The 26,135-nt window shown below is 54.5% G+C and overlaps 5 protein-coding genes across 5 annotated transcripts; 3 read left to right on the top strand and 2 right to left on the bottom strand.

Annotated features, from left to right (window-relative positions):
* Positions 1-14,486: 14,486 nt before the first annotated feature.
* On the bottom strand, positions 14,487-18,737 carry HER10_EVM0004569 (uncharacterized protein). The gene is made up of 4 exons (XM_035482961.1): positions 17,098-18,737; positions 16,172-17,052; positions 15,749-16,117; positions 14,487-14,957 (listed from the first exon to the last, which is right to left on the bottom strand). Exons 1-4 carry the CDS (start codon positions 18,140-18,142, stop codon positions 14,733-14,735), a joined length of 2,520 nt encoding a protein of 839 aa, XP_035330609.1. The 5' UTR covers positions 18,143-18,737; the 3' UTR covers positions 14,487-14,732.
* Positions 18,738-18,782: 45 nt separating this feature from the next.
* On the top strand, positions 18,783-19,788 carry HER10_EVM0003315 (putative translation machinery associated TMA7). The gene is made up of 3 exons (XM_035472996.1): positions 18,783-18,963; positions 19,060-19,149; positions 19,243-19,788. The coding sequence occupies exons 1-3, from the start codon at positions 18,942-18,944 to the stop codon at positions 19,335-19,337; spliced, it is 207 nt and encodes a 68-aa protein (XP_035330535.1). The 5' UTR covers positions 18,783-18,941; the 3' UTR covers positions 19,338-19,788.
* Positions 19,789-20,152: 364 nt separating this feature from the next.
* HER10_EVM0011821 (hemolysin III family channel protein) lies at positions 20,153-21,612 on the top strand. The gene is made up of 2 exons (XM_035481240.1): positions 20,153-21,016; positions 21,125-21,612. Exons 1-2 carry the CDS (start codon positions 20,432-20,434, stop codon positions 21,515-21,517), a joined length of 978 nt encoding a protein of 325 aa, XP_035331021.1. The 5' UTR covers positions 20,153-20,431; the 3' UTR covers positions 21,518-21,612.
* A 62-nt stretch (positions 21,613-21,674) lies between these two features.
* HER10_EVM0010616 (uncharacterized protein) lies at positions 21,675-24,039 on the bottom strand (the record flags this gene model as incomplete). Its single annotated transcript, XM_035480069.1, has 2 exons — positions 22,794-24,039; positions 21,675-22,738 (listed from the first exon to the last, which is right to left on the bottom strand). Exons 1-2 carry the CDS (start codon positions 23,977-23,979, stop codon positions 21,675-21,677), a joined length of 2,250 nt encoding a protein of 749 aa, XP_035330951.1. The 5' UTR covers positions 23,980-24,039.
* A 914-nt stretch (positions 24,040-24,953) lies between these two features.
* Positions 24,954-25,637, top strand: HER10_EVM0013460 (uncharacterized protein; the record flags this gene model as incomplete). The annotated part of the gene is made up of 1 exon (XM_035482815.1): positions 24,954-25,637. One exon carries the CDS (start codon positions 24,954-24,956, stop codon positions 25,635-25,637), a length of 684 nt encoding a protein of 227 aa, XP_035331114.1.
* Between the last annotated feature and the right edge of the window lie 498 nt (positions 25,638-26,135).

Below are 26,135 nucleotides of genomic sequence, written 5' to 3'. Positions count from 1 at the left end.
TCTCGCCTGCCGCAGGGCGAACGTGCCCGTTTCCGTAGGATAATGGAGGAAAGCCTCACGCTTGAACAAAACCCCCTTGGGGGAACGTCGGAACCGGGCATGGAATCTCAATCGAACGATGATCGAATGAGACACATCTTCCTTCACCGCGACTTGGGAGTATTCGGCCTGGTCTAGCGACGTGGTATGCTATGGCTTGATGCAGAGCCCCGTACTTTTGAGCCACAGCTATCATCAATGCCGCGTGGTTCGAGGTCGAAAAAAACGCTGCTGACACCGGGTAGAGCTGGTAGCAGGGCAATCTGTGACTACCGCCAAACACCGACTGAGAGCGGGCGACTTGGGATGCCCAGTCACAACAGTGCCATCCGCGACCTAATTGGCTCACTGTCATGGTCTCGTAGCTGACGTTGGAGCCTCTGTGGCGCTTGGCAAGCTGTTTGCATGAAGTCCGGGAGTTGATGAGTGTGGGCTTCGGTGGCCGGTCAGCCTTTCTGTTGCAGATGCTGCCTCGCAGGCTGGTGACTGGATCAATGCTAAGCAGATCTGGTTTTTGCTCACAGGATGCCCGTCGCTTCCCATCCATCCTTCGCGGGAGCATTGATTGGCTTCCGGATTTTTCGCAAGCGGTCATCTTCCACCTGGTGGCCACCTTGTGGCTGCACCAACTCCGGAGTACGTACACCACACACATTCTTTCTTAGCAACAGTTGTGAAGCGTAGGTCGCTTGTAGCGCCATGATTGGTCGACAAGGACACATACAGCCAATCACCTATTGAGAAGCACTTTAGGATGCTTGCGTCAATATCATGACTGCTAGTAACACGAGCCAATGAGTAATGTTCTGCGCAAGCGACTATCAAAGTAGTTGGTGCCGAGCTAAGTCCTCTATACTATGTATGGTCGGGTCCATACGAGTGGCCGGGTAGACTGCATATTTTGCCAAACAGTGAAGACGGGGTCTTCACATTTGCGGGTGCACAGTTATGTGCTGGCTGGCTATGTCTGCTGGTCTGGCTGCTGGCAGTCCGCGGCCAACTCGATTAGGGTACCAAGTTCGTTTGACGACGGACGGATCATTGCCATGATATTTTTCTTTTCAAACTGGTTGTGGGCCGTTCTGGCCGGTCAATCCAAGCCTGTCTGAGCCTCTGAGGTCTCGTCAGACCAGAGCATGGCAGTAGAGCCGAGACTGAGAGCATGATTAGACGTGTAAGAGCGGGTTCAGGGCCCTGGGGTCGGATTCAGCGCTATAGGCTTCACAGACTCGGTACGAATACGCAGTAGGTAAAGGCTGGCGGAGTCGAGGACACGGTAGCCTCTCTGCAAATGATGAGCTGCGGAGTGTGGTGCCTCGAAATTTACGGCCAAATCTTTCCATGTCGGCCTTGGGTTCGCGTGCCCGTGGCCAGCTTGGCCGGAGACGAAGCAGCGGCAACTCCAGCATCTACGGAGCAGCAAGCGGAAGAGCAGGCCTGGACTCGGTGCGTGTGGAGACTCAGGGCGGACGATGGAGGATTCGGTTTGCCTCTGGAATGGGCTTTTGATCCTGGCCAGTGACGGCGGCCAACGTGGTCATGGGTCGCACATGGGCCTGAGATTGCGAACGACCGTTTGAATGGGCGGGCCAGGATTGAGTTCCATGAAAAGAAAGTGGATAAGCAACCTGAGCGTGCCGGGCGCTGAATGGACAAGCAGATTGATGTTGTGAGGTCTCTCTCTTTTTCTCTCTTTTTTTTTTTTTTTTTTTTTTTTTTTTCTCTGGAGTCTGCCGTACACTTGACCCTAGGCACGCCGTGACGCTGCACGCCGCAATCCAGGCTTGGTAGACGCCGCAACGCTGCGTTGGTTGGGTGCGTGTGGTGCATAGGTCTTTGCAGTCTGCAGCAATATGCTGCACGTCTGTGTGGCTCGGAGCGGTAAACGGGCAGAACGGGGAGGGACTGGCTGGAGTTGATTCGCTGTCAGGGTTGCTTGAGGTTGAAGCAGCCATGCCTGAGGCCAGGATCGTGTGTCATTTTGGCACGGCGATGCAGGCGAGCCGCGAAAGAGAGAGTGCTGATTGTTGAGAGAGGTGAGACTTGAGAGAGTCGAACGTCGACAAGACATGGGTGGTATGGCCGTGATGGTGTGGTGTCAAAAAGTATGTGGTCTGTGTGGTGCGCAGTGGCAGCGTCTCTGGAGTCTTGTCACCTTGTGCCGTTCTAGCGTAGTCCATGGGCCATGTGTGCGTGCCACTGGCCAGTCCGGGCGATTCGGGAATGGAAGAAATGCAGAGGCTGCAGGCGAGCGAGAGCAGCCTCGTAACGACTTGATGGGGCCGCTATACAGGGATCCCCAGGCGCAGGCTCCCGACGAGTGAGGCTGTCGACGACGGAGCTATGATGGATCATGATGGATCATGATGGTGAAGGGGCCACGGGGGGCCCATATAATGGTCTGCAGAGGCTGATCTCGCCAGCCCAATAGGCAATTTCGGGCGTCCAGTTGTAGCATAGCGCCCGTGGTTCACGATGCAGTGTAGCATCGTCTGTGTGTGTGAACTTGTGAAGTCGGAAGTCCCAACTCCCTCGCCAGTGTGATCATCGGTAAGTTTGCAAGCACAGCTGAGCAGAGCAACCAGCGCGCGCCTCCCGGGCTCCGGGTTTTGGTCCAGGCAGACTGGCAGAGTCTGAGTCTCGATTCCACGGGCGTCTGTCTCTTTGGTCGAACTACTCGTGCCGCCTAGCGGTAGATGGACGTTGATACGGGATTTCGCTCAGGAAGTTGGTAAAGCAGAGACTCATCATTCATGATGCGCTTCTTCATAGTGGTGTGGCAGGCTATGATGCCATCGCTACCATGGAGGCCGGTCGATTGGTGGCGAGCTTGATGTGATACCTAATGTCAGACTAGGCTTCGATGGAGCTCTGCCGTGCGGTGAAAGTGGTGATGTACAGCCTGCGATTGACAGTCCAGGAGGAACATAGTCAATCCGTAGGCCAGTTCCTAGTATCGTGAAAGTGGTTCTCTCGGTGATCACGATGGTTTGCTTGTCTATGCGGCACCGTAACCGTAAGCAGACCGAAATATCCGAAGACAGCGAAGGGTAAGAGTAACAGAAACTCTCCGAGCGCGGCTACAATGTCTGACCGCAAGCCACTGATTGTGATGGAGAGAATTGCAGCATACTATCGAGAAGCAAGACGATGTGCAGTTCTGCAAGGGGTGAGATTGAGGAAGATGACGATGGAGACAGGTAGCTACATAGGTCCTTCCTCTACTCTTCTTGGTGTTCGTTGGAGTTCCTTCCTTCCTTCCTTACCATCCCGCCCTATCAATTCTCTAACCAATCATATGCTACTCCAGACTACCCCAGCAGCCTTCTTGACCAATCAGAACACAAGGCGCCCGCTCCGGGCTGAGGTCACACTTGCAGGAAGTATTCAAGGAAACGGGAAGGTGCACAGAGGAAGAAGGAGGGACAGAAAGAAGGCGCAGGCAACTGCAAGCTGGTCACGACCTGTGGCTACCTAGTGGCTGGTGCTGGTGGCTGGTCGCCGCCCTCCAAGCTTCTCGCTGGATAATGGAGGGTACTGAGTACGTAGAGATCACGTGGTATATCCACCTCAGCCAGCCCGCCACTACGTACTGCCTCACTTTCCTGTTCCCTGTCACTCCTGCCGCAGTCCCACCGAATGCTTCCTTGCCCCTTCCCACGCATACCAATACCTGACCAGTGGCTGCCTGAATATCACTCATCCTGCCTCAGGCCACCAATCTGAGAAAAGAAACAAGCGGTCTGCAGGAACTGCATCGATCACGGAAAACGCTTACCGCAGCCGGGCTAGCGCATCTGTCAGATCTCATCGTCCAACTCCTTCACTCTCCACAACTCTTGGTCCGCCCGTCCAACTTCAAGGCTCGCAGCTCGGTCCTTGGCCCTTGTCTGTCGTCGGTCCCTGTCCATATTCGTACGAATACTGAATCTCAATCTTACCCTGGGAATATCATCCCGACTTTTCGAATCTCTGCGACGCTATCCTTCGGATACCCCACGCTCTTTCGCTCTCTGCATTACACGTATTACCGACATGGCGACGACCCCGGTATAACACCACGTTAATAATACGACGTGTTAAGAGCAGCGGTTCGCTTCTGCAACATTCCCAAACCTTGTTTGTCTCTCGCCCTTCTCATTCCCAGTCAGGGCCAACTTGGCCAACCCGGTTCCAAGCGCCAAGTGTGTCCGCTACTGCAAACGAGAAACAGTCGGGCCAAGCATCGTGGTCAGCGTCGCCATCATCAGATGGGCAAGAGCCCAGGAGCCAGCAACAGCAACCGTGCCTAAGGAGTAATGGACACCAGCTACAGCTGGCAGGCTGATATAGTGGCGGAGGGAGAGACAAATACCTACGAGTGTTCAAACACTGTGACTACCTATCGCCTATAGCGGGAAGCGGAACACACGCATACACTTATCAAAAATGAAGCTATACCGATGCTTTATAAACAAACACGAATAGAAGAATGTATCCCAGCAGCCGCCTTCTGCTACCAGACACTGCAAGACAAGCATCAGCTCGGTTTCCTTCACCGGCAACTCTTGGGAGCAATAACATCTCGGGTTATTTTCCAACCATCCGAATTCCGTCCAGCAAGTCACAATGCGAATGGCTTGAGCACGTACGCACGTCCTGCCGCTCGAGACAAGCTCGCAGGCGCTCCAGCCACAGAGTCTAGGGAGGAGTCATCGTGGAACCCACTTGATTGGCGACGCAAGCTTCAGCTCCGTCTGTCTGTGTCCCGGTGCAGGGCAAAGGACCGTCAAATGCTCCGTACACAGGGAGGTCCCAAGCGAGACTCGATTGTGAAACGGCAGTCAGCACGCAGGGCCACGCTCCCTCGTCCGCTGCTGATCCTTCAATCTAGATGAGGCAAGATGCCGCTCCGTGTTCAAGAACAAGGCTGCACCGAGCATCCGTATCCGACCTCCGCAATATCGAAGACCTAGATGCTGGTGCGCATACCCAATCTCGGCTTTTTCTGGGGGCGCCCTTCCATCTCACTCAAACAAACGTGGAGCTGGGGGTCTTCACCAGGTCAAGGAACGGAAATGATTTCATTGACAGCGATCCCCGAAACCACCACCAATTCTTCTACCATACCACCGACACCATTATTGCTTTTTCTCGGCATCGTTGGTGTCTAGCACAGTCACACTGCAGACGCCCGTCAAACACTTCTTCTCCCTGCGTCCCGTCCCCCGCAGACCAAGAGCGATCCGTACCAGAACTAATACCGGTATGGCCTCATGTCGCGCCATCACTACATCGTCCTGAGCTGACTTACTTGAGTCAGCCAGGCTGTAACAGTGCAGATGGTTTGTGGCGGTTGAAATCCACATGCCCCCTGTTGCATGGGCTTGGTGAAAGCCAACCAATCCAACGTGGCAAGGTCGTCAATCTAGGTATGCGCTCGATTTCACGCAGATTAGCGCTCATATTGTCTTGGCCCCTCGGGGTTAAGCTCGCTACCGGAGCCATGCCGTCGTCTGTGCTTTGAGACACAACAGCTTGGGGTCTACTTCTTCGTCTCTGATTCGCTCGACATTATAGACGTGGCTGCTCTCTGAGGGTTTGCATGCCGGCTTCTATCGAGTTCTCGATACTAATTACTAGCTGACTTGAACTGGCTGTTTACATCTCCACTGGACAACGGAGACTTCAGCATCCCCGCGGTTAGACTCTACCCATGGGACTTTTCGCAGGATCGTTTATTGATCTTGCTCCTCGCGATACCGCATTATCGTAGGTATTCGAGCTGAGAAGAAACGCCATGTCCATGTTGGAAGGCATCTTGGTTTCCCTCCCTGGGAACACCGGCAGTGATCGATACTCACGCACAACCAGACAGTGTGATAGCATCTAATGTCAGACCTTTAGGCGACCGCCGTTGGCGATCCATTCGGGGAATGCGTGCGTTTGACTTGCAATATCGAGTTTGAGGCATTTAGCCAGAAACGTCCTGTTGACGAGGGAATTGCATCAAGAAGCCAGCTAAACTACTGGTCTGAGTTCACCCGACACATGAGTCGGCGTGGCAAGCTCTGGCATGCTTTTGGTGATCCTCGGAACACCTAATTACTGTCCCGATGCAGGCATCCCGGAGCAGCTAGACATTTCCCATGGCGGACTGAGGGGATATTCGGAGCGTATCACTCGGCTCTCCAGCCAACCCCGAATCAACAGCGGACGCAACCGAGCCAGCATTCCTCGGCAACGTTGTTCGAATGTTCAAGAGTCGAAGGCATTCCTTGCTTGAGCAAACCCACATTCTGCGCCAAAAGACGATAGCGAGTATGGAGACGTGGCTCACGTCGTTCTCCGCTACATGCTTGATCTCCACGGCTGAGAGATCACGAGAAACACAAGCATGGCTCACGGACCTGAGACTCAGTCTACCACAGACTTGCTGCACCATCAGGTGTCACTGTCTCTGCTAGACCGGGGCGGAGGAGATCCCCCACGGTCTTGCCGTGCAGCGAACTGGCACCACTGGGTACCACGCTCCCGTACAAAATCAAACTTTGGCATGAGGCAACTCAACCACGTATTCAGCTGCACAGGCGTGGCTTGCTTTGTTAATAAGACAGGGTTCGTGGTGACCACCAAAGCCACCTCAGCAATCCGATCAGGATCCAGCCTTGTCTCTGGTTTTTTTCTCCCGGCTTGAGCTTGGACTTTTCCAGTAGTCCGATGTTTTTCGCAACACACCTCAAACATGCAAGACCAGGCCAACCTGTCACTCACGGGGGCCAATCTATTCATGCGATGCCCGGCAGCCCGGGGCTGCTTTGAAAACGTAAGCAAATCCGCTGGCATGGTTTCCAATCAGCGCGCTCGCCTGGTTATTCTCTTGTTTGACGATGCCCTTGTCGCTACCCATCCTCGCGACCTTCGGATGGATGGCACCCTGGACTTGTGTATCGTGAACTCTGGAGTTTGCCATCACCAGGCCTTGGATACAGTATTACTCCGTACACGCTACGCGCATACGAATATTCTCTGCCAAAAAAAAAAAAAAAAATGACCCGCAGCGCAACCTTGCGAAATAAGCCGATCATATACACTCCATCGGCTACGGAACTTGGGCCACGGTCAGGGCCTAGCGCTCATCAAATCATTCTGCGACTTGACTCAACAAGGATAAAACGCTGCGGGACGTTTACCACAGCTTGCAACGTATTGCCTCGTGTTAATGAGGCTCTCCTGAAGTGGTGGGCAAGGGGAGACAAACGCGGCGCTAACGGCCGCCATAAGGCGATAGACTCGAATCGCCTGACAAGGGTTGACCGAAATTCGACGGTCCGCCGGTGAGATGGAACTTTCTTTGGAAGCATGTTGCAACCTTTTGCATCATACCCGCCCCCGTCCTGAACTACATAGCAATTTTGTTCACCAAAAAGCCAAGCATGGCCAGCGAACGCAAGGGGAGAGAAGACCGTTGTTCGCTGTGCGACAGAGAAGCCTGCGCTTGCTTTTCTTCCAGTGCTCGTCGGCTTTCGGCTGGCCAAACCCGCAGCGTCAGTCAGTTGTTGCAGTGAAATCGATATCTGCCTCTGATCATTTGGCAACCGCGCAGGTCTGCCCGCTTGCTTTTGATTTGCCGAGCAGATCGCAATTTTGCGTTCAGCCGAGCCCTCGTAGGCGGACCGCAGAAGCAAAAAGTGCGGATAGTATCCACGACTGTTGAACCGTTGATGGCCGGATTGGCGCTGCAGCCAGGGGCTCCATAGTCACACCGAGGGATCCCGGCAGCTTAGTCTCGGTCGGCCGTCTCTTTTCGTATCGTCTCGGAGTCGTTCATGACAGAAACGCCGGAAGTCAAAATCTACCAGGTCAGGTGAACGCGGCTGGTTCTTCCAATAGTGTTCCTTTCCATCCCCTGCGCTAGCGAATGCGCCGGGCACGTTACTCAGCACACACGCTGCAGCTAAACTCACGGACCAGACGACACTTGAACTGGATGATTCTCACGACTCACGAGAGCAATGTCTGTCTATCCCTGCGGGATTGTGTCATGGTCGATCCGTGCTCGTGGAAGCCCGGTGCGGCGCCAAAGACGTGGAGACACGGCCTACTCACTCTCAAAAGCCGCAATCATTGAAGGCACAACTTATTTAGGGGTCTTGGGTCCAAGGTGAGACTCTGACGACGAGGCGCTGCCAAACAAACGAATTAAGGTCAAGGGATTGCACGCCATGACGGTCTAGACCTATGTAAATTGAGGCTGTCGAGGCTGACAAAGGGCGCTACCCATAAGGTACGCGTGCTTTCGATCTTTTTGGCGAACTCAACGGGCACGATCGTGACTTTGTAGCCCTTACCACCTTGGACTCGGGCAAACAAACAAGCGCGGCGTGTCGCGATGTTGATAACACAACTCGACGCACAGAGGAGCTAGCTGCAAAAGTGACTCAACCTCTAACACGGGCATATGGCTATCTGTGCTACCTTGGCACGGCCTTGCTTCGTACCGCGGCACGTCAATGATCACGATCAGGTTGAAGTCCTTTACCCTCACATCCTACTCTGTCAATGGATGCTGCAAGTCGAGGGCAGTGCGACTGTGTGAGTGGGCTTCACGGAGGCTGCACTCTATCAGGGACAACATCCAATCAACCCTTACGAGCCCACATTCACAGCTACGCACCGGCTAGCCCGGGCACCACTGATCTGGATCATGGATGGATACAGTCGAATCGACTCGGATTTCAAGAGTCAATCCATGCTTGCTACCTCCCCGAATGGTTGTACGAAGTATGCTTTGCATGGAAGCCCGGGCTTTTCTGCAGCCTGAGCGCTTTGCAGAGTTGATGGCAAGCCGCAGAGGCTGCAAGGAAACCCTATCTCGATAACAAAGGTTCTCTCGAATCAAGAATGGACCGCCGGCCAGTAAAACGAAGTGTTCCAAACGAAACAAGTTGTCAATGGCAAACCCATACCAAAATCCGGCAGCTCTCAAAGTCTTGCAGACGCGCCCCACACAGCATCCAACCCATCCACTGCGATGGGAACTTTGATACGGACCATAGCGAAATAGGGAGTATTCTGGAAAGTAACCCGCACTTTCTGCGGTTCACGATCCACGATTCAAACACACGGGCACAGCCTCGTCAACTCCACACCGCCCTCGTATAGGTGAAGCACTGCCGCACGAGAGCCAAGATGGAATGCTCCCCAGGACTGTTTGGGATGCACCAGCGTTGGATATGGGGTGGGAAGAGGATTCTCGATGACGATGTTCGCGGTGTGGGCAGCCACAGGTCAGTGATTGATCATCAACATGTCATTGGCATGGAGTAAATGTCGCATGGCCTGGTAGTCCGCATATCGATTTGCAGATCTGAAAACCCCCTAGCGTTCGACTTTCGCATTACCAAACGATCCCCTGATTATGAGGACACCTCCATCGAGATTCTCATTCTCCAACAGCGATTCCTAGCCAAACGTCGCGAAGGACTGAAGAAGGAAGGAGCATTGTGGAAAGGACGCCTTTGCCATTCGCCATGCGGTAGAGATCTTCACTGTGTTGTGCAGCTGTGATCTCATGGTCCGCATCACAGACCCGCGAGAGGGGGTCATCGAATGCCAACCAGTAATGGGGCTTTCTTGGTACCTACCTACACGATCGATGGCATAAGCGATCTGCAGCGGTCCTGGGACGGACGACCAGGCGTGCCAGTGTCTCGTCACGGCGCCTTCGGATGGCCGTCAGTACGTTATTGGATCCCGTACTGCAGATCACCACATCCCACACCACACCGCCCGTCCATCGCAGCGCGGGTGGTGGTCTCGAGCATCGAGCTACCACAAGGAGTAAACGAACGCTCAAACCGCCGCCGCCATCCACGAGAATAGTCCCAGCTCGGTATTCTCAGAGAGCATGAGGTATGTTGAGCATTAGAAAGCCAGGGAGGGACTGGACCCCTAAAAAGGGCGGCGGCGTGCGCCAGGACCGTTCAATGACCTCACCCCTTGCGTCAAGCGTAGTTCCATGGCGCGTGTGTTCTGTCATATCTCCTCTCGTCTCCCGAGGCGAGACAAGCCAAACGACGTGATGGCATTCCACTAGAAGGGCTCGAAGCTTCAGGGTCCAACAAGCCACCGACAACCAATCTAAACAACCGTCCCAACGGTGCGCCGTGGCTCAATAAGCCAAACGGCGGGCGGGCGTCAACCCCTCAGCCCTCTGCCGTCAGCTTTCAGGAGAATGTCGGTCCCCCCTTTGGTGATCGACTCGATCTGCTCAATGCGCGCGAAAGAATGCAGCACCAGCAAGCCTCGGATGGCCGATCTGCGGTACGCACATTCTTTTCTTGGATAACCAGAAATCCTGACCAACCGTGCCAACGAAGGTATGCCACTAAAAAAGTCGGTCCTACACTCCTACTACTGTGGAGGATTTCAGGGTCCATCTCGGAGGGGTCGATCAATCATGCAACGTCCGGGGTGGCATTCAATGTTCTTCTTTTTCTTTCTCTCCGCCGGGTGTCGAACCTAATTCCACCTCGACCAGTTACGTGCCAACACGGCGAGTCGAACGACGGCGATGATGATAGCATGGCCCAGGGGGTAAGCCTGTGAGGCATTCAGGGAATAGAGCAGCAAAGATGGGTGCCCGACACATGTCCAACCAACCAACGCCTGATGACGATCATTGGAAAAGTTATCGAGAGAGTTTTCTTGGCTGGTTGGTCCCAACGGTCCTTGGTTCATGGTTCATCAGCGGGCGATGACAGCCCTAGCGAAGCGGACGTCTTTGGAACGGGAGACCCTGCGATGTCGACGCCGTTGATCAGTGCCTTACGGATATACTCCGTATTCACAGGAAGGTATACGGATGCACCACTCTGCCACTCACATTACACCTCACGAATACAGGGCGGCAGGTCACAGCAGGGCTGTCAGTCCCTCAAAGGCCCCCCGTCCCCGGCTCTCCCTTTGCTCTACCCCGCCTCATTGATTGAGGCCCCCGCCATCTCCGTTCGGCACTACCGGGGGTCATCACGGGGGGGAACACGGCCGACGCCGTTACGCACCATCCAGCGTCCACGACTCCACACTACCTACCACCGTCACTAGCAAGGCCGCCATCACAACCTCCCGTCCTCTGGTACGCAGTGCGAGTACCCGACGGTCGGCCGCATCAAGCAACAACGTACATCCATGGCTTGCCGCTTCCCGGCGCCGTGCAACAACGGCATCGTGATACCCTCTCACCTCTCTGCCTTTCTTCCTCGCTCGCCTCACATACCTGTGCCCTTTGGTCCAAACCTCTTCGGTACTTGGTAAGGCAGGTCAATCCTGCTGGTGCATGGGGATACCAGCCACCGGGATCCCGCATTCTGCCTCCAAACTACGGGCTTTCCGTCGAACGGGATATGTCCTACGTGACTTTGTCCAGCAACCAAACTCAGCGAAGGCCTCTCGTCCCTCTCCGCACGTGAGGAACCTAGAAGGGATCCCGTGTTGCAGTCTCGTGCTATATTCCACTGATGCCCGTTGCGGTCGGCGGTAAGCACGTAGCCGCGGTCGCTGCAACACCTGTTGGAAGGTGCCACGCCTCGTCTTCCAAGAAGTGTATGCATTTTCTTTACCAGGATCCAACGGCCGTCATTGATGCCGTGCGACCCCGAGACGATGCTGTGCCAGAAGGATCCCAACGCCCGTTGTCGCCCCCCCAACTGCTGCTGCTGCTGCTGCTCACCTGAGATTCACCTGAAAGGTCAATTTCGAGGGTACCCGTCGACTGCTTGCATGGCAAGCGATGGCCGCGAGGTCTAGTGATTCGGGAGCGACGCATATGAGACTGTGCCTCCATCCTTTGTTTTTTCTATTTTGGCAGCACGCCTTCCACTAGGCGAGAGGATACCACTGGGTTGATGCCATGCACGTAGCTGTAAATGTAGAATTATTATCTCCATGTCATTCTGCTGCCGCCCAGCTAAAGGATGAATTCGGATGCGTTCGACGAGTGGATGGGGATAAGCCAACATGAATAGAAGGGTGTCCTACCAGCCTGGCAAGGCAGCCGGCCGCTCGTGACGTTTTTGCCGGCGTCTCGCGCGCGCGCGTATGGAGTTTGCTTTGCCTCCCGCGTTTCTCATGTTGGCTGCTCTGCCTGGATCCATGCCGTGATGCAAATGGTGACTAGCCGTAGCCTTGCGTTTTGAGACATGTGGCCTCCAGGCACGGATGGTTTCCTGTACTAAAGCTGCGGGTCGGGGCTAGGTAGCGACGGTCTTGTTTGTTTTTCCCTGCGGTGGTAACGAGCTCTGGATGAGTCAGACTGGATACAGACGTTTTTTTACGGGTTGATTCGATTGAATTCCATGCAGTCGAGGTTCTCATAGCGAGTGAATTGATGTGAGGGTGCCGACTGTGGTTTACATGGGGGCGCGAGGCTGGATGTTGAGATATCGCGCGCGGGTGGCAGGGAGCGCGTTACCCGTTTGGTGTGCAGCTTTAGTTGTGTATTTACGCAGGATCCGGCCTGGCCCCATTAGAGTCTGTCCTCTTCGTAAAAGACGAGTGATTTTGTTCTCGGGGTGGTTGGTTTGGTGTGTGATGTCGCGCGAGTTGCTGGCTACTGAATCTCAGCCTCGCGACGCCTTTTCCGTTTCGTCTCTTGATGAGACTTGGTTGTTTACCCAGTGAGATTACAAATGAGCTGGCTTGCCGTGTTACGGTTTCTCAAAACAAATGAGAAACCAAGATTGCTCGTTTTGCCAACGTTTGGAGGTTTTTTCTACGAGATTTGAAGGCAAATCAATTATTTGTGACCATAGATATAATGGTCTTTTCCGATATGTTTACTATAGTTGGACTTACAGCGATTACAGCCTCGTAATGCCCTAGTGTGAAGCATCATATCACCGACGGTATTTTCTCACTCCATCAAGTGGATTTACCCCCGTTGGAACGTTTCCAAGGTTATTGATATAATTGTCGTTGCCGCAACTCTTCACAAGCGGTACGAGGGCATCTCAGCCTCGCGTCGTGTCTGTGAGCTAGGCCAGTCTCTAGTCACGAAGATGTGCTACGCCTAGAGAAACAGAACCCTTCATTGCACTGCGGAAGGTAGTCAGAGAAGGCAAAATTTGCACTCTTGTAGTTCTTGACCCCAGGTCATCTAGATATCTATTCCTCAGAAAGTCATCTGGTGGGATCGACACCTACCGAGATATTGGGAATGCTTCCCGAAGAAATTGGAGCACATGTATGTAACATCTAGGCTCTTGAATCAAGAACAAGTAGCTACGCCATTTCTAAAGTAATCGCTGGCGAAAGAGAGAGAGAGGGAGGCGCCTCGACCTCCGTCAAGCTGGACCCTGGACCTTCCAAGGTGTTACTCCTTTACCCTCTCTGCCTACCTTCTTCACTTGACCCCGAAAGGAGGGCCATCCCATCTAACTCATTACTATAAACCCACGCGCAATGCTCCTGCTCACACTCGCTCCCACCCATCCGGGCTCAAGCTCATATCTTGGCCTCTCAAAGGAGCCCCTTCCCCCCGCCCTCCCAAGATGTACAGCTCAAGACATTGATCCACGGCCCAAAACAATATAGAGGCGAGAAAAGCATCATAGACTTGGGATCTCGAACCCCGTCGCATGATAAACAACCCTCCCGCACGGAAGAAAAAAGTTCCCATCAAAGATTCGACATGACAAGACGTGACATCTCCGTTCCGCACCGTGGGAACACTGACGGCTTATGCCCCGGATACTCAAGCTTCACAGACGGAGAGGTTGATTTGCCCAAACGCTGAAGATTAGATGAGAGCCTCTGTGCTACTCATGTCTTTGACGTCCTTCCTCTAAAAACTCGAACCCTTGACCTCCTGGACCCCTGACCCCTTTGTTCCATTGGAGCCTCTCGACCGCATATCTCGACCCCCCGCAAGCCCTTGGACCCCCGCTCCCCCATGATAGATCCGTCAACTGGCTCTCATCTTCGACCCTTCTCGTCCGTTATTGATAAAAGTTTTCATAATAGACACGTCCATTAGGGTCCAATCTCTTTAAAATGTCTCGAGCCTTGTTACGAGCACGGAAGGACTCAGGAACCGAATCATAGAAATCAGAAAAAGTCAGGAATTCAAGTATTCACCCATGTTTGCGCTGCCCCCCCCGTTCCATACTTCGCAAGGTCGGTGAGAAAGGCACAGGCTAGAAGTACGTGAACATGATGTTCGAACAGGAGGTGGAAGGGGGATTGTGCCCTCTTGACCTGTTACTACCGCAACTTGCCTTCTGTCTGAATCCATTTCCCTGCGACGAGAAGAATGCGTCGTGTTGTATACAACCGATACCATGATGGATATCACGCAATGCTGGGCACATTGTTCCTGAATATACCTGAAGCTAACACCGAGGCTTCCCCACAGCATGGCACGCTGGGGATCTGAAGTAGGCATACCAAGTCATAGCTCAACGTAGTCTCCATTTCATCTAATGCTTTTTCTTGTGTCTAAAGAGGCGCTTCGCAGTAAGAGTTGTGCCTCCCTTATCTTCGTACAAACATCTACAAGCCAGACTTCTTAGCCATGACCATTGATCAAGGCTGATCAGGGTGACCCTGGGAGCAGAGCAATGGCTTCAACCACCCCCAACACCCCTCTATTCTCGTCCTACAAACACCCCCAGCGGGCGTCTTCCCAACAAGGGACTACTCACCATGCCCCCTCACCTCTTCGCAGGCGCGGAGGCCTTCGCAGTGAAGAAGGGATGCTTCAGCGCGTCGGCGGGCTTGATCCTCTTCTCCGGGTTAAGCGTCAAGCAGTGCTCGAGCAGGTCGACAAAATGGTTCAGGTCCCTCGTCTCGGCGTCGTTCATACCCGCTGACGCGGCAAAGAGGCGGGTGCGCAGATCACGCGTTGGTTTGACGACGGGCAGGACCCTGGCGGTTGTCTGTGTGAGGATGTTGGTTAGCGACCAGCTGAACTTTTCTGCTACTATTTTCCCAACCAAAAGGGCCCATCATCGGTCCATCGACAAAATAAGGTAGTGATGCAATGGCGTAACAGGGGGCTACCGGGATAGGCTTGCTGCGGAGGGACCCTCCGGTCGGGGGAAACATTTCCTGTCAACTTTGACAAATCGACCCGACGCGTTGGACCCTTTGTGCAGGACACAAGGGGTGGCGGAGAGGCAAAAAAGCAGGGGCATGTAGGGGAAACTAGATAGGGGGCAAAGTTGAGATGATGCGGCCGTGACAAACAGTCCCTGAGACAGCTCATCCTCCGAAGATGGGAGGATTTGTTCGCGGGCCTTCCATACTGGAGGACCAGTCCACCCTAGCAAGTCATGCGAGTCCGAATAGTCCGGAGTGTTTGCTTCCAACAGTATCGTGACTGGTTCAACGTCGACAACGACCAACCTGTCAGCTGAGCGGGCATCGCGACGCGAGCGTTCCGGGGCACGCGCTCGGACTTGACTGACGGACGGCCCGCAGAGCTGTGGGAGGGTGGATGCGTGCGTACGCATGTGCAGCCGCGCCTCAGCGCTTACAGCCGCACTCCGCCTCAACTAGACCCATCTCGGGACCCCGTCGGCCAAAATAGCAACTCTGAGGGATGATTGGGTCATGGGTTCAAGTCTTGAAACGAGGCAGAATGCAGAGGCGTTGAGATATGGGGAAGAGGGGTGAAAGACAGATGCAAGCAAAACAACAACACCGAGACCACGAACCAATAACGTACCTTTCCAAGCGCCTTGTCCCGCTCCATGCTGACAAAGTTGCCCATTTCATCAAAGTGCATCGCCGAGAGTTGACCTCGTTTGTAAAGCTTTGGCGTGATCTTGCCACGGATCTCCATGATGGCCTTGAGCATCTGATTGTTGCTGTCGCCTGCGAAGAGGATTTTGCCCGTGTACAGCTCGTACAAGGTGGCACCGATGGACCACATGTCGATGGAGTAGTCGTAAGGCATTCCGAGAATGATCTCTGGTGCTCTGTAAAAGCGACTGACCAGGTACGGGGTGATCTCGTTGTGCGCCGTAGCTGCGTCAGACTTGTCGATGCCGGTTCCCAAGTCACAGATTTTGAGCACATTTCTGCTCTCGTTGACCTACGGTCGGTTAGTTGAGTTCTTTGTCCAACAGCCAACATTGGCAGTACTTACCAAGATATTGTCAGGCTTCAAATCTGCGTGGATGATACTGCATTTGCGCATGTGAGCAAGGCCAATGAAGATTTGATGGGCGTATGCTCGCGTAGCGCCCAAGTTGATACCGACATTGTTGCCGAATTTCTTGAGCACTTCGCGCAGGTTCAGACTCAGGTTCTCAAACGCCATGCACAAGTGGCCCTTGTGGTCGAAATGCCGTTCAAACTTGACAATGTGCTTGCGATTCTCTGGATCGGCGTCATTGAGCTTTTGCAGGATGGCAATCTCGGTGAAACCTCCCTTCCTCAGCGCATCATTGTTTCTCATAATCTTGACAGCGACCAGCTTCTTGTTCGTAATGTCGACGGCACGCGCAACGCCAGAAAACATACCCTTGCCCAGAGCCGACTGGACCTGATAACGGCCGTTCAGGATCTCGCCAATGCGAAGCTTGTAATAACCGTCCTTGTCGTCGCCCTCGAGAATGGCTCCGTTTGTCGGCGCAAGAGCGGGTGAGGCCTTGGACTCGTCCACCACAGCTACCTTAACAGGGTTAGGCGCGGCGTACTTTTCGTCATCAAAGTCTTCAGCAAACATGTCGAAATCGTCATCGTCGTCGTCTTCTGAAGACTTTTTCGCGGGGGCTTCCTGAGGTTGATCCTGTGGCTGCGTCTCGTTCTTTGTGTCAGGAGCTTCGCCATGAACACCCACGTTGCCGTGTCGCATTTCATCGCGCCTCTCGTCCTCCTTCATGTCGGCCGTGGGATCGTAATCTGCAGCTGAGGGGCCGTCCTCTTCCGTTGCGTCGCCACCGCCATGAGTGTTCATAAGGTCACTCTCATTCACAATGTCAATAGCGCCAGGCGAACTTCCGTCTCGGGCTGGTGAGGCAATGTCTGCAAACTTAGCACTTGTCAAACTCTGGAGGACAAGATCCTTACCTGTGCCTGGGGTACCAATCTCCGCCGTTGGAGTGCTTTCCCGAGCTGGTGATGGAATCGCCGACTTGTCAGTCGCATGCAATGCGTGAATAAGCAGTGGAGTAGCTGAACTAGACTTTGCGAGTAGCTCATCACGGCGTCGTCGCCTGCGTTCGATCTCGGCCTCCTCATCAATGACCATCGGCTCCTCGGGCTCATCGTAGCTATGATCAGGTTCCACCACCTGCGGAGCGCTATCGTCGGGCGTTAGCAGGAACCGAGTCCTCTTGGAGGGAGGAGGGGAGACGGACGCCTGGCCCCGAGAGCGAGAAGCTGCAGAAGTTTCACGGTCTGCAGAGTCTTTCACAGGTTTAGCATCTTGTCTGGAAACGCGCGAATCCATTCCTACAGCGACCCCGTTCGGCGCCGCGCCTCCGTTCCGGGCGTTTCGGTCCCTGTTGTCATCGTACTTTAAGCCGCGGAACGAATCGGTGAGACGATCGCGCCCGCCGTCTCTGGCGTAGTGATCCTCGCGACCTCCTCGCTCACCGCGCGGGGGCCGGTAGGGCGACCTGGTACGGTTACGCTGTCTCTTATCCGGGTATCGGTCCCTCTCGCGATCGCGCTCCCTGTCCCTGTCTCTGTATGCGTCTCTCTCGCGGCTGCGGTTCCTGTCGCGACCGTCGTAGCTGGTGTTCGAGCCGCGGGACGGCGGGCGGTCTAGGTCTTCGTACGACACGCGTGAGCGGCGGTAGTCATCCCTTGCGCCGTCTTCGTAATGCACGCGGAAGCGGCGGGTTTCCTGTCGTCCTCCACCAGCGTAGTCACGCTCGTCGCGGGCGCGCTTAAAGCCGCGGGGCGGCGGGGGGGAGCGGCTGCGTCTCGAAAAGTGGTGGTTCTTTCTGGCGGAACTGTCGTACTCGGGGGAGTTGGAGGCCGAGCGTCTATCTCGAGTTCTGTCTTGACGGTCAACACCGTTTCCTTCAAACTTCTTCGGCAGTGAAGTTGCCTTCAAATCCACGGCGTCATTCTCCATGATCTCGCCCTCGTCGGAACTCGACGCCATGTTTGCAATGCGATGCGACAGCAAGTGCGGTGCTCTTGAGCTCTAGTCTCGAAAGTGTGCCAACAAGCACGTTCCTTGAGTATGGTATGTTTTTTGTAGCAGTGATCCGCCAGAGGAAGGAATCCCCTAGGTCTTTTTGCGCGCAAGCAGCAGCGACGTGTCAGCAGAGATCACCAGAAGATTGATGTGCGGCAGGAATTGTTTGCGAACCGGATGACTGTGTCGACTCAGCTCATGGGGAGAAAGAAGGAAGCAAAGGCGACACTAGAAAACCAGAGGGCAATTCAAAGAGGGGGGGAAAGGAGGATCAAGTGTCGTAATGCAATGCCAAGGAAGAGCAGTGTTGTTTGTGTCGAGACGACTCGGTGCCTTCCAGCGATCAAGGGTCGACAGGTGGTGATTTTTGGTGGTGACGAGACACTGGCGCCGCGCCGGAGAAATCAATGTGGCACGGAACACAGCCGACCACACCGACGTCGAGCTTGGAATGTTCCGTGGGTGTCCCGGCTCCACCACGCTGGGTCATTTGCATATGATGTATAACTACATATTACTCTCGAAAAGGAATAAGCCACAAGATATCTCTATAGACGGGGACCCTTGACCGATTCGTCGAGGAGGGGCAATTTTCACCCCACGTCCGCCCGCCTCGCTGCGCCGCGCTTCCTCTTCTCCTTTTGACTTTACGACTGTGCAGCATTTGCGACTCCAGATTCTGCCTCTCCGCCTGACTGTCCACCGCTCTTCCTCGCCCAAAGCCGATCTCCAACCCAGTTTCTTCCTCGATAACCTCGCAAAAATGGGTGGTGCAAGCCGTGAAGGTAAGCAATCTGCCATGCCGTCGCATAGGATGGGGCAACCCAGCCTTTTCCGACTCAGTTCACGCGTTGCTGACAATGGTTTTCTCACAACAACAGGTGGCAAGGCCAAGCCTCTCAAGGCCGCGAAGAAGGCCGCGAAGGACTTGGACGAGGACGACCTCGCTTTCATGGAGAAGAAGCGCGCCGGTAGGTCTCACACATAAACTGACGGGGCAGATTCTGCATTTCCTCTTCCGTCTTCAAGTTTCTTTGCAGATGGAGACTGATGTACGATCATAGAGGAGAAGGCTCGCAAGGAGATGGCCGCCAAGGCCGGCGGAAAGGGACCTCTCAACACCGGTACCCAGGGCATCAAGAAGAGCGGCAAGAAATAAATCGACTGCTGGATGGGCGGGATTGCGAAATAACCAGAAGTCGACGACCGCGCGCGCACACAACAAGAACGGTGCCCGATTTACCAAAGGCCGGGACCACGGAGGAGCGCTTTTTCTTTTACATACCTACAACAAGCATGCAATGAAATGATATCAAAAGAGTTCTCGATTCTTGGCGAAACCGCCATGGATGATGCCGGCTACCTTCACTGTTGTTCGTCATGCTCTGAGGTCTTTTGAAGTGTCAGACTGCAATTGTGTTGACTCGAGACTCGAAAATCGGACTCAGGATCTTCGTTCTTGCAATTGCAGTGCAACACCCAAAAACTGGAACAGGCGGGGGGCTTTAAACAGTGGAAATGCGCCCGCGGGTATTCGTCGTACTTTGCTACTCGTAGCAAAGATTTGCGCTCGAGAGTCACCTCCCACAGAACCCACCGGCCCTCTCTTCTCCATCCAGTGCCCGTTTCACAGTCGATGCTCACGTCTGACTGTCCTGCAGCACATGCTGACCTTGAACTTTTGAGGCACATTTACCTTATGTAAGGCAAACGTCCAAATGTCTCACCTGATGCCCGCTCTCTTCCCGGCGGATGGTCCAATCTGACCGACGGGCCGACCGTTCAGCACATTCTTTGCCCGGCTCCAGCTGGCGGCACTTGTGATGACAACGGCCTCGGATCCGTTCGGTGCGGACCGAGAGAAAAACACATGATTTGGCGCCCATCTGCTATTGCTGCTAAGGAAAATCTTCAAGCATGTGGAAATGCAGATGCCAGCAAAAAAAGAGGAAATCCCAACAATTCCCATCCCAATTAAAATCAGGGCCCTCCCTTTTACGTAGTTACCCCTGGCCTGACCCGCCGCCGCACACCCGGCGCTAGACGTCAATCCGTCATCGCAGCAGCTGCAGTACCTTACCTCATGTGCCTTTGTTGAACGTGCGCGCCCGTGATATCTCAACGGTCTTTAAATGCTTAAGAAAGTCCAACACCACATGCTATAGTAGACATCCTTTTCTCTCTTGTTTTGCGACGCATATAGACAGAAACAATACCTAAAAATACCACCAACCTAAACAATAAACCACCAAGATGACAGCCCTAGAAACAGCCGACGACGCACCCGGCCTCAGAAACCGCCGCCGCTCCTCCTCCCATGACACCACAACCCTCCTCTCAACAGTAGAATCCTCCGCAGCCGCCCTCGAACGCAAAGTCGAAAACGCCCTCCTCGTCCTCTGGGACGACCTACCCGCCTGGCGCCGCGACAACCAATTCATCATCACGGGCTACCGCCCCGACTCCAACTCGTACCGCGCCTCCTTCCGCTCTTTGGGCTACCTGCACAACGAGTCCGTCAACATCTGGTCCCACCTCCTCGGCGCCGTCGCCTTCGTGATTACCGGCGCCGTCCTGTACGCCGTCATCGCGCCGCGCTACGAGTCGGCGAGCGATGCCGACATGATTGTCTTTGGGTGCTTCTTTGCCGGCGCCGTCGCGTGTCTAGGCATGAGTGCGACGTACCACGCCATGAGCAACCATTCGCCCGAGGTCGCCAAGTGGGGGAATAAGCTGGATTACTCGGGGATTGTGTTTCTTATCGTGGGCAGTTATGTGCCGGCCATGTATTACGGCTTTTATTGCCATCCTGCGTTGCTCAAGTTTTACCTCACAACGGTACGTCTCACTCACTCATCTCTCACTCATCTCTCACTCATCTCCCACTCACTTCTCATGATATAACCCCCCCTCAAACACCAAATCTCACTAACACAACCTCCCAAGATCTGCCTCCTAGGCCTAGGCTGCGGCGCAGTCTCCTGGATCGAATTCTTCCGCGCCCCGGAATGGCGCACCTTCCGCGCCTGCATGTTCACCGCCCTCGGCACCTCGGGCGTCGTCCCCGTCCTCCACGGCCTGACAATCTACGGCCGCCAGGAGATGGAGGACCGCATGAGCCTGAGCTGGGTCGTCCTGCACGGCCTCATGTACATCTTTGGCGCTTTTCTGTACGCCTTCCGCTGGCCGGAGCGCTCGTTCCCGCGCACGTTTGACATCTGGGGCAGCTCACACCAGATTTTTCACTTTTTCGTGGTGATGGCCGCCGTGACGCATTTGTATGGCATGGCTAAGGCTTTTGATTATCATCATACTGTTACGGGGGGCAAGTGTTTCTGATCAGAGGGTTTTATAGGTGTTGGTAGATGGTGTAATGAGGTTCATGAGTTTCGGATACATGATGTTTTCCGCTTGATAGAAGGTTGATAATAGAGGGTATCATTCATACTTTTGCCTATTTCGCCTATGTTACTCTATGTTTGGGAGGTGTCTCTCTCTAGCATTCCAATCCCAAATCAATGACCCTCACCAGGCCAGACGCCATCGCAATAGCCGCCCAGCATGAGTACTCCATGTTCGGATTCCACGCCATTGTCGTAATCCGTGTCAACGGCTCCGAAATAACGGCCCTCTCGGGATCAGCAAAGTGCCCATCAACCTCCTCCTGACCGCCTTGTACATCGGCATCGTCCTCTTCTCCAGCCTCCGCCGCCGCCGCTGCAGCGCCCTTCTTTCCCTTTGCCTTCCCCTTAGCCTTCCCCTTGGCCTTGCCCTTCTTATCCTTCTTCTTGTTGATCGCAACCTTGGTCTTCCACGTGTCCACCTTAGGATTCACATTCGGCACCGGCCGGAACCCCTGCAATATTCTCGATGCGCCGCGGCATCGGTCCGTTGTACTCCCGCCCTCGTGCCCGTTCAACACCTCCGCGTCGAGCCTCTCGCACGGGATGTGCTGGTGGTCGAGAACCTTCATCTTGTGCCCGAAATGATGCTTCGAAGCAAAGATGCGATTCGACGGGTTCGCAGCCCACACTGTTCCGTCGGTATACCCCACCAACACAAACGGATGCTGCGCGCCAACAGCAAGACACGTCGGCAGCCGATCCCCGTCCATGACTTTCCGCACCTGCGCGGCATACCACCGCGCGTGGACGAACCCGACAGAGGCGTTGAGCGGGTTCGCGGACGGCACGGCGGTGAAGAAGCCGCGTAGGTGGTCGCTCCATTGCATGAGGTTCGGCTGCGGCGTGATGGCGAAGCAGGGGAAGCTGGTCCGCTCGCACGAGGGGTCGGAGAGGTCGACGAGGGTGGTGTAGCCTGCGATCGGGGTCGATGCGACGAGGTATGGGTCCGAGGGGTACGCTGTATCGAGGTGCATTACGTACGTCGTGTGGACGTCGTGGCGGGCGAGGCAGATGCGCGGGGAGATGGACCAGAGGGTTAGGGAGCCGTCTGAGTGGCCGAGGACGATGCGATTTGTGTTGACCCAGGCGAAGCAGCTTGCTGTCACGTTGGTTTCTGAGGAGACGCCGAGGGATACGACCGAGTTTTCGAGTTTTGCTGCGCGTTTCGTTAGTGCAATGAATGCAAGAGGTAGAGGCGCACATGTTCTTACTGAATGCGTCCTCTTCTCGGTTACCAATCTCCTTGACCGAGACGACGTGAACCTGCCCGTCGCCACAAAGTAGTGCAAGTAGGCCCAAAGAGCCGTCCTCCCTGTAAGGAACCGGGCACCACTTGAGCCGCTTCACCCTACCCCAGTCTACGCACAGCGTCCTGGCAAGGCGCGCAGGGCGTGCGGCAGGTCTTGACACGCCGTCGCTGTCCTTCTGCCCGCGAAGCTCCCACAACTGCACGATGCCCTTTTTCTCATTATAAGCATCCTCGAGACCCATTTGGTGGTCCGTAGGCGGGACCACGGCGAGGGAGAGAATCTGCGATTCCCCCTCTGTTCTCGGGGCCCAGTCCATTCCGATAACCATGCCACCGACATCAAACATCCACCCAGAAGACTTCTCGTCGTCGCCGGTGTCTTTCGTCAAGACTTGTCCCATCTCGCCAAGAACGACACTATCGTACGGCGGAATCTCGACTTCTTGCTGGTTCTGATAAGGCCCGATCACGGTGACCAAGTGGCCGCCTGGGTTCAACCGATACCCTTCCGCCTCTATCGCCCCCATCTCCCTTTCGGCTTCGGCCACCCCCTTGGTGCCCTTTAGCCTCTCAAACCAGCTCTTCGCAGCGCGTTGCTGGTCTTCATTGAAACCCTCCCCAAGCCACGGACTCGGCACCGGATGCGCAGGCCCATCGGGCAATTTACTTGGCAGGACTGCATACCCAGCCCACCGATTCAGCAACCAACTGGCAACGCCAACAGCCTCTGCCTCAGGCCCGTAAAAGAAGTCCAGCACCTGGATCCGCTGGCCGCGCTTCAGCTCGCCGGTGTAGTAGCGCGTAGGCCGGCCGTCGGCGTGGTACGTGTCAAGGGCGGTCATATCCGTCGGGCGTTTCTTGATCCCGGCGGAGCTGGTGTAGGCGGGCCGCTCCTCGTCACTGTCGTTGCCTCTTCTGCGTGAACCGTCATCAATGGCTAGGTTGGATGGATCTTCTGCCTCGAAATCATCGTCGCCCCCGTCGACGTCCATTCGGTCGTCCTCATCATCGTCTTCCGGGTCCGGCGGCGGCGCCTCGAAATTTTCGTCTTCTGGGTCATCGTGGGTTTCTCCTGGCGGCTCGCCGTCCGAGCCGTAGTCTATGATGGCCACGCGCTTGGTCTTGTTGCGGGGCCTTGTGCGCACCATGACGACGGAACGAGTTTGGTGTTTCCTTTCGGGAGTGAAGTGGTTCAAGGTGAGGTGGAATGAGACGTGAAGTGAAAAAAGAAAGTGAACCAAAGAAAGGTACGAGTCTCGGAAGCCGGCGCACTGTGTTTAATGCGGAGCCGATTTCTGCAGCGGGACTTGCGGCAGGGACGGGGCGGAGAGACCCGCCAAAAACCTTGGGTCTCAGCGTCTCCGCCATGAAAAACACAGTGCCAACTGTCATCTGCTCGCCTCACCTCACCACTTAACTCATCATCACATCTGGTGATTTGCCCAATCTTTTTCATTTATCGAGTTATCCTCGGGCTATACGGACTGTTCATGAGGCGTACATAATGACAGAAATCAAGGCGATTATTGAGATACTGGCCTTCAACAAGTATTGGTGTCGTCTTTCTAGCCCAGAGTTGCCGAAACTCGATAGCAACATTGATGCAGTTCTTGACACCAGCAAGTCCTCCTACAGGGTGATCTCATCTATAGAGTTGTGATAACGTTTGAGAAACCCAAAGCGCACTGAAACTGTTCCTTTGAACGCTCAAGTGTAGAATTATCGTAAGTATACCAAATGATTTACGGCTCGGATTCACTCCAGCCATTACACGTGGTGTCCTCAAATGATGATGTGACTCGTCAATGTTTGTTCTGGGATAGGTTGAGGCGAACAAATGGGCACTGGTACCAGACTAGAACCTAGGAATACCCATGTATGCAATCAATTTCTCATATCAGGTTCCTGATCCTTCGAAGAGTCCTACAATCCTTCATGACAGGGATTCACGGCGACGTAGCTCCGCCACATTCGTACGGGGCCCGTTCTTGTTCACTCAAGAGTGCTCGGCAACCTCACTCCAGCCAAAACTCCCAAACTCATGATATCCCCTTACTGAATTATCTCTTCAGACCAGCGCATCGTCCGTCAACGCAGTGCTGGAGCCAAAAGTGGGAGTGAGATGAGTTCAGACATCACCTTGGCCACTGAGGATGAAACAGCCTTCGAATCGACGAGAACAACTCCGGCACCAACAGGCGACCTCATCCTCGTCGTCGGCCCATCTAGATATGAAATTCGCGTCTACGCTCTCATTCTCTCCAATGCCTCTCCTATATTTGCCTCAAAGATACCGAAAGCAAGCTACAGCGAGGATGCCGTGGTGTCAGATCCCCCTCGCTTTTCCCTCCCAGACGACGATCCCAAGGCCATGGAAATCATATGCCACACAATTCATGGCAACAGCCTGAATGCAGAGATGGGAAGAATCCCACCGAAGTTGATCCTGAATGTTGCCGTTATCGCGGCAAAATACGACTGTACACTCGCCCTTACGGCGGCAGCCGAGTACTGGCTCTCGCCTGAGATCATGGACACCATCGCGCAGTCTGGAGTTGTACACCCAGAGAAGAAGGATCTCCTTCTGGCGGCGTACTGGTTCAGGCACGGAAGAGCATTCGAGACGGGGTCACTGCGATTGATCACCGAAATATCGTGGAGTTTCAGCTCCCTGGCGGATGGAAAATCGGGAGAGTATGAACTCGTCGCACTGAGGATTGCTAGTGAGCTCTTCTTCACCCCTATCCTCACCTCAGATCTCGTACATGGCATTCAGGAGAAATCGTTTAACATGGAAAGCAAATAGTCGCACTGGAGCAGAAACGCAACGAAATTCGTCTATCCCTCTACACGCGAATGATGAAGCAGATTCACGCAATACCCTACTGCCAATGTAACACCCGCAAGCCAGCTCCCTGGTGGAGGCGGCTCCTCGACCGTCACGAGAATACAAATCGGGTCGAGACTGCCGCCACATCTTCAGTCCTTCGCAACGTCGACATAGATATCCTATCGAGGGGCACGCCGTACATGTCCATTAGCTCGATGACGAGACTAGCCGATGAGAAGATGTCAAAGACGTTGGAATGGAACCGCGTCGGACAATGGCACGTATCGGGCCCACCCCTGGGGCACCACAAGACGTTGATGAAGTGCACCGTGAGCCAATTCAGAAAGAGCGGGATAATGAGGGGTCTTTGCTTGGCTTGTCTGCATCCGCAAATGGCGTGCGAGGACAGCGCAGCACATTGGGAGGAGAACGACAGGAGACGAGGGTTTTGAGAGTGGCTTCAGGAGATGCGTT

The sequence above is a fragment of the Colletotrichum scovillei genome (genome assembly GCF_011075155.1).
Source record: "Colletotrichum scovillei strain TJNH1 chromosome Unknown Contig00008, whole genome shotgun sequence".
Classification (NCBI taxonomy): Eukaryota; Fungi; Ascomycota; class Sordariomycetes; order Glomerellales; family Glomerellaceae; genus Colletotrichum; species Colletotrichum scovillei.
This window is presented reverse-complemented; position numbering and strand designations above follow the sequence as displayed.